The following is a 7,301-nucleotide window of genomic DNA, read 5'->3' on the forward strand; positions in this document are numbered from 1 at the left end:
GAAATCTTCCAAAATCCAAAAGCTTTTGAGCACCTTCTTGATGCCACAAGTGGCAAATTCCACACCTGACCTTCATGTAACATGTTGCAGTCGAAACACAATCAAAACTTTGTTTCATATTGTATAAAATTACCTTCAGGCCAAGTGTATACAGTGTATATGAAACATAAATGAATTTTGTGTTTAGACTTGTGTCCCATCCCCAAGATATCTCATTATGTATGTGCAAAATTCTATAATCCAAAACACTTCAGGTCCCAAGCATTTCACATAAGGGATACTCAACCTGTAACTTATAGATATCTAGGTCATCAAAGGTGACTGTTTTGATTTTAAAAGATCCGTAGGAAACTAGAGGTTTTCCTGTTTATAGAGAAACTCTTGATTAAAAGTAACATCAGTGATCGTTTCCTTGATTTATGTACTTTACATGAAATGTTAAGTCTGGGAGATGTAGAGAGTATTCCTCTACTATAAGTGAATGCATGTCCATTAGCATGTATGGGATTCAGACAAGTAGGACTTAGCTTGTCACATATTTGAACCTATTTCTTATCCTCTACTAAATAACAGTACTTCACAGGTTATTTTAAGTATCAAATAAAAGGCTCCTGGTGATATGTTCTGGGTTTCTTTTACAAAATTCCTTTCTGTATATTTTAATTTTATTACCCCAAAGATAATACTTCATTTTATTTCACTAATTTGGAAGAAACTCGGGTCATCTCTATCACAAAAGTGACCTAGCTAATTACAATTGCTTCTTACAAATATTTAATTGCCAGCAAGTATTTGAGTTCCAATTTTGGTTTAGGTACTTTAAATAATTAAAATCACAAAAAAGGATATAGGTTTAATAAATATTTAATGTATAAAAACTAAAACTGTGTGGAATGTAAATATAAAAATAGGCTGGGAAAAATATTTGTAATAAATATATAAACCCTCTCTATATTATATGAGGAACAATTTGCAGGTAGATAAGAAAATTGAGATCCCAAAGGTTAATTAATATACACAAAAGTAGGTACGGACTATTCACGTAAGATGCAATACGATCAGAAAACATGCAGAGAATAATGTTCTACCTTGCCAATAATCAAATAAATGAAGAGAAAAATATCACCAAGGCACACTAAATTGGCTATTAAATTTACAAAAATTTAAAACATTCCAAACCTTATACCATCTGTCAGGATGTATTCCCAAAAAATAAAATAGTTAAATGTAGAAAATGAAACCACAAAAGCCTATGACTCAAAATTTAGAAGATATAAAAAGCAAAGATTGATAAGACAAATGACAAATTGGCAATATTTTCCATTTGTATCACAAAGGGATAATCTCCCTAATTTTTTTTTTTTTTTTTAAAGAGACAGAGTCTTGCTCTGTTTGCCCAGGCTGGTCTCAAACTCCTAACCTTCAAGCCATCCTCCTGCCTTGGCCTCCCAAAGTCCTGGGACCACGGGTGTGAGCCACCTACCACACCCTCCCTAATATTTAAAGAGCGCTTATGAAATGAGGAAAAAAAGAGATCAACCCAATAGACATGGCAAAAGATAGGCAAAAATGCATCACAGAAAAGGAATTATATATGGCTTTTGAACGTATGAAAAGAGATTCAGCCTCACTCATAATAAGACAAAGGCAAATGAAGACACTGATGTACCATTTTTCACCAGATTGGCAAAAATCTAGTAACAATGGTAATAAAAGTAATGAACACTCTGAAAAAAATGAATTAAAATCATGACATTGCTTTCTGTTGGCTTATTCTGTTCTACAATAGTAAAGACTTACAGAAGAGCCAAGCAGGTAAAAAGATGTTATATCTAGGGCCCTAAGCAATGCTGACTTTATATGGTAAGTGCTCTAAACAGAGAATTTGGTACGAGCAGACAAGTTTAGGGAAAGCTTCATGGAAAGTTAGAAACCATGGGTCCTGGTTTGTGGTCAGTGGGACAGGCAAAGATCTCCCTAGATTGTTGGTATGTTGTCTTATTAGCTTGTAGAATATTTTTCGTTTGCTTTTACTGGTGCCCCTAACTTCATGATTTCATTTATTTGTTATATATTACCTATCTTTAGAATTCAATTTCAATGAGAAACTCTGGATAAACATTAAGATATTCTTTACCTTACAGCTTTTGTCAAAATAATACTTCATAATATGTTAATTACAACTGGATTTTCCAAATTCATTACTTTGTTCTTCCTTCCTTTTATGACCTGAGATGTAATTTTTCTACTGTAGCAGTCTTAGCCTTACTGTACATATGTCAATTTTATTATATTGATAGGAAGTAACCTTGCTATTGTCCCTAGGACTTATTAAATATAATTACTTCCACTAATAAAAGAGTGATCTTATACTATCTGACATTCTATCAGTAAACTTATGTCCTTTTTCTGTAAATAGAGATTTAACATTTAAGTGTATCTAACTGGAGTTAACTTGAAGTTTTTTGGCAAGTATTTCTACATAAGACATTCCAGAATTGCATAATCTTATATAATAAAAAGTAAAATTGAAATTTTACATTTTTGTATAAATTTTTCAAAAAAGTAATCTGTGACATTTAAAAAATTACAGTCTCTGTTATTAAATACAAATAGGGATATTTTTCTTCATAGAAAATTCCCGAGCAAAAAGGATAGTGAAAATAAATTATTTCCCAATGGATCATTTTGCTCTGGTCAATAATTCAACTTTCTTGGGTAACAAAACTGTAAAATAAAAACTTTTAAAGAGTAATTTTTTAAGTTTATACTGAACAGATATTAGTGGGCAAAGATATCTCATTGTAGAATGCTTTTTTAGAAAGTAATGTGTTCTAAATATTTTTATGGTTGTCACTGAGTAAAAACTTAAAACTTATTTACCAGTTACTATATAGGACATATAGGAGATAGGGTCTTTTTACTTAGTAGAAGGTCACCATCATTAATTTTACAACTGATGATTTTATAATAGGTCCTTTTGGTTCTTCATGGTCATTATCAAAGTATAATGCATTGAAGATATGGCCTGTACAAAGGCAGAACAGGGATCTTAATTAGAATTCTGACAAGCCCACTCCAGTAAAATGATGAGATTATTTGTAATTGATGTCACAATCAATTACCATTTAGTTCATCATGAGCATTCTAATAGGTCTGGCCTTGGTATTGGCCCCAGGATGTTGCTGAGAGAGTGGCTGCCCTGCTTATGCTGTTACTGAGACATAAGGGCACATTTTCAGTCAGCATCCTAATGACCTCTTTTGAAGTCTATTAAATTAATGACCCTGTCACACTGTTTTGATCTCTTATAGCCTCAGTTTGGGGTTTGTATAACAAATTAATGTTTGTGAACCACATGACAAAAAAAGATAGGTCTTTTAAAAAGTTGAAACCTTTGATATTTAGTCAAAATTATTTTATTATGCAAGAAATAAAAGCAAAAATGCAAATCTTAGAATCTGTATTATTTGATAAAAGGGGTATTTACATTTACCTCTACCTCTAAATGACATGCTTTTAAATTATAGTACCCAAATTAGGTTTTATCTTTTTTAAAGGGGCTGCTTTTCTTCTCTAATTCTAGGTGCCAACGGGTCATGTTTGGTTAGAAGGTGATAATCTACAGAATTCTACAGATTCAAGGTACTATGGACCTATTCCATATGGACTAATAAGAGGACGAATCTTCTTTAAGGTACCATTTTATGCTTAAAATATAGGCTTTATTCTCTGAGCTTGAAAAAAAAAGTTTCTCTCAAAATGAACTTTGAAATTTTCAGGCTGTCAGTTCACTTCACTGTTGCACTGACTACATTTTATGAACATGGTGGCCTTTAATAGTTATATTCAAAACATTATTCCCCCTTCCTTCAACTCCCATAGGGATAATAATAAAGTTCAAACTATCTTAGCTATACCCTAAGAAACCTTTAATTTGAATTTCCAAAAATCAAATTCTCTTTTACAATTTCTACATGATATTCATACCCTGGGCATATTTTAATAAGTATGTGCAGAACAGCAGTCTGGGTTCAAACTACCTGAAATGCAGGGACACCCCAGTTAAGTACAGTGAGTCATGGCCTTACATGGTTACGGTGAATGCATGATTCTCAGGGAAGATTATTGTTTTCACTGGCTCCTCCTTTTTATCACAAGCAGTAAGGAGAAAAACAGAATACATAGGACTGTTGGATAATTTACAGGGTTCTTTACATTTAAACGGATGCCATATTCAAGTACTTAACACCTAAATACTTTTAAGTTGAAGGTATATAATTCACTCTTATTCGAGGGTAGTAAAACACAGACATTCATATATTCATACACTAACATATATAGTTTCTTATATAATATTTGAATGTTCCAAACTTTAGAGTTTAAACATATATATGCATAGAAGTTTATTTTCTAAAGTCTTATTTTGATGCAGATAATTTTATTCTTGACTGACAAGTAAGGACAAAGTGTTTTAATATGTGACAGAGAAAAGAGATGAATAGAAACAAGGAATATGATGATGATATAACATTATTTTCATTAATCGTCTACAACCACATTTTTATTTTACAGATTTGGCCTCTCAGTGATTTTGGATTTCTACGTGACAGCCCTAATGGCCACAGATTTTCTGATGATTAGCAAAAATGTATTTTTATGACTTGATTATTGTCTCCTGTTCAAGTGAAATTATTACTGCCACTGAAACCATGTACTTAACAATAAACTATTTGCTATTCATTTTTAGTTATTTTTAATTGTTAAATGTAAAAAATAAGCAACACACTGTGCAAGCTACATTAGTTCAAAATATTTGTGGTGGGGGGGACTTGGATAACTACTTCACTTTTGAATTTTTTAAGAGGTATAATGAAAATAATCTACTCTTCTAGAATATGCCTCACACTTCAGCTACAGTTACAAGTCAGAGTAGTAACTCTTTTTTATTTATAAATCTAATCTGACAATGCCAAGAATTAGACTTAAAAAACTGCTACGTTACATGCTTAGCCCACTCACTTGGAGTAAAAATGTTTCCGTGATCCCATAAAGCTGTGGTCCCCAACCCCCGGGCCACAGACCGGTAGCAGTCTGTGGCCTATTAGGAACCAGGCCACACAGTAGAAGGTGAGTGGCAGGCGAGCGAGTGAAGCTTCATCTGTATTTACAGCCACTCCCCATCACTCACATCACCACATAAGCTCCGCCTCCTGTCAGATCAGCAGGGGCATTAGATTCTCATAGGAGCACAAACCTTACTGTAAACTGCACATTTGAGGGATGTGGGTTGCAAGCTCCTTATGAGAATCTAATGGCTGACGATCTGAGGTGGAGCTGAGGCGGTGGTGCTAGTGCTGGGGAGCAGCTGCAAATGCAGATTATCATTAGCAGAGAGGTTTAGCTGCACAATAAATGTAATGCGCTTGAATCATCCCGAAGCCATCCCCACTGCATCTGTGGAAAAACTGTCTCCCATGAAACCAGTCTGTAGTGCCAAAAAGGTTGGGGACCACTGCCATAAAGGGTCCCTTAAAGTTCTTTAAATGAGTTCTGACTTATACTTTATGGAGAATATTGAATCATAAAAAAATAAATCTTTAAGGACTATGCCATCTATAGTCTGCTACAGTCAATGATACATTATAAAATCACACTTAATCATCCATTTATTCATAAGTGCAGGCATTAATACTATATCTTCGTAAAAGTAATGTACCAATTTCATTTTTTTAAAAAGCATCCATTTCCTAAATTACATTTAAAGTTGGATATGACAGTGTTCATGAACTATGGAAATATAGCGCAAAGACTGGAATCAAGTCTTCTGACTTGAAAGCTATCTTTATTTCTACTCTGTTAACTCTGAAATAACCTCATCAATATCCACATCAAGCCTTCTTCATTATGGGAGCACTGACCTTACATTATTCACAAAAGATTCTAATTTAATTCGAATGACCCTAGAATTTGAGATAGATGTATGACAGACCTATAACTTTAGCATCTAGAAACATCTATTAGATCAGAAACTTAGTAACTATAAAGGAATATGATGATACTGCTACTCACTAAAAGAGGAGACATGATCATGTTAGGAAATAGAAAATTCTTTTTTGTATCAAGGAAAAATGAAATAATAAGTTCTTACATGGGAATTTTCACTAAATACAATTTATAATTCAAGTCCTTTTTGTGGCAACCTGTAAATATTAACACATATAAATAACTAAATTAATTTTCTATTAATCTAAGGTGGTTTCTGCCTGACAAGCTTGTATTTTCTTTACAAATATTATAATAGGGCTGACAAAAAAAATCCATTTCCTTGAATTAACAAAGCCCAGTGGCCTCTCTTCACATCATGTCTGAATACAAAGCTAAATGATTCCCAGTAGTGAACAATTTTAGTTATAATGAAGGACTTCTACAATTAGTGAACATGTATCACAAGAAATCAAGTTGACTTCTTCTGCTTCATCCTTGGAAACACTGTATTTTCCACCACATCGGCAACTCAGAGAAAAAGAGTGATCATCTGCAAAGAAAACAAAATGATGCTTCAAACACAAGTAACTACTTCGCTAACACCCTTAAAAATGTGGATTCATTCCACAGAAATTGCAAAATGAAAGAAAGAAGCTCAATAAAGATAAACATATTTAAAGGAGAATTGGGAAAAAAAATTCTTGCATAGGGGCAGGGCTTCTAAAAATTATCTACGGAAGAATCTTTATAGAGGAGATGAACAAGCTATGAATCAGTAGTCCAGAGATTTCATGAGGAGAGGAAATGTTCTGAAGCAACTCATGAAATTCATTTGGAAGTTTTCCGTTTTCTTGGGATTCATGTAAATTTCACATTTTTCTCAACAATGTATTTGTCTAAAACATTACAGTAAAGGAAAAAGAAAAACACCCCTACTTGTCCACCATTAATGAACATGATGCTTTTGCCTGGAGTCTGTCCTTTACAGAAAACTCTGCTAACTTGACTATTTGTCAAGTTCAATATCTAGATACTTTCTGTTCTGGTATCACACAATTTCAAGAATCCTGACTCATATATATAAACATAACACTATGGGTTCCCCCCGTCCCTGTGTGTGGGGTGTGTGTGTGTGTGTGTGTGTGTGTGTGTGTGTGTGTGTACAGTGAGTCATGGCCTTACATGGTTACAGTGAATGCATGATTCTCAGGGAAGATTATTGTTTTCACTGGCTCCTCCTTTTTGTCACAAGCAGTAAGGAGAAAAACAGAATACATAGGACTGTTGGATAATTTACAGGGTTCTTTACATTT

General features: G+C 33.5%; 2 protein-coding genes across 3 annotated transcripts in view; one reads left to right on the forward strand and one right to left on the reverse strand.

The window, feature by feature from the left end:
• Positions 1-4,743, forward strand: part of IMMP1L (IMP1 inner mitochondrial membrane peptidase-like (S. cerevisiae)) — a 25,639-nt gene extending 20,896 nt beyond the window's left edge. Inside the window, exons 4-5 of the mRNA XM_012649588.1 lie at positions 3,587-3,697; positions 4,576-4,743. Of these exons, the coding sequence (XP_012505042.1) occupies positions 3,587-3,697; positions 4,576-4,644 (180 nt within the window). The 3' untranslated portion in view covers positions 4,645-4,743. The remainder of the gene's footprint in view (positions 1-3,586; positions 3,698-4,575) is intronic.
• A 1,420-nt stretch (positions 4,744-6,163) lies between these two features.
• DNAJC24 (DnaJ (Hsp40) homolog, subfamily C, member 24) overlaps positions 6,164-7,301 on the reverse strand; it is a 99,141-nt gene continuing 98,003 nt past the window's right edge. For both annotated transcript variants that reach the window (XM_012649596.1, XM_012649595.1), the window contains one exon: positions 6,164-6,538. In XM_012649596.1, coding sequence (XP_012505050.1) covers positions 6,408-6,538 — 131 coding nt within the window. In that variant the 3' untranslated portion in view covers positions 6,164-6,407. The remainder of the gene's footprint in view (positions 6,539-7,301) is intronic.

This window comes from Propithecus coquereli, unplaced genomic scaffold (genome assembly GCF_000956105.1).
Source record: "Propithecus coquereli isolate 6110/MARCELLA unplaced genomic scaffold, Pcoq_1.0 Scaffold30, whole genome shotgun sequence".
Classification (NCBI taxonomy): domain Eukaryota; kingdom Metazoa; phylum Chordata; class Mammalia; order Primates; family Indriidae; genus Propithecus; species Propithecus coquereli.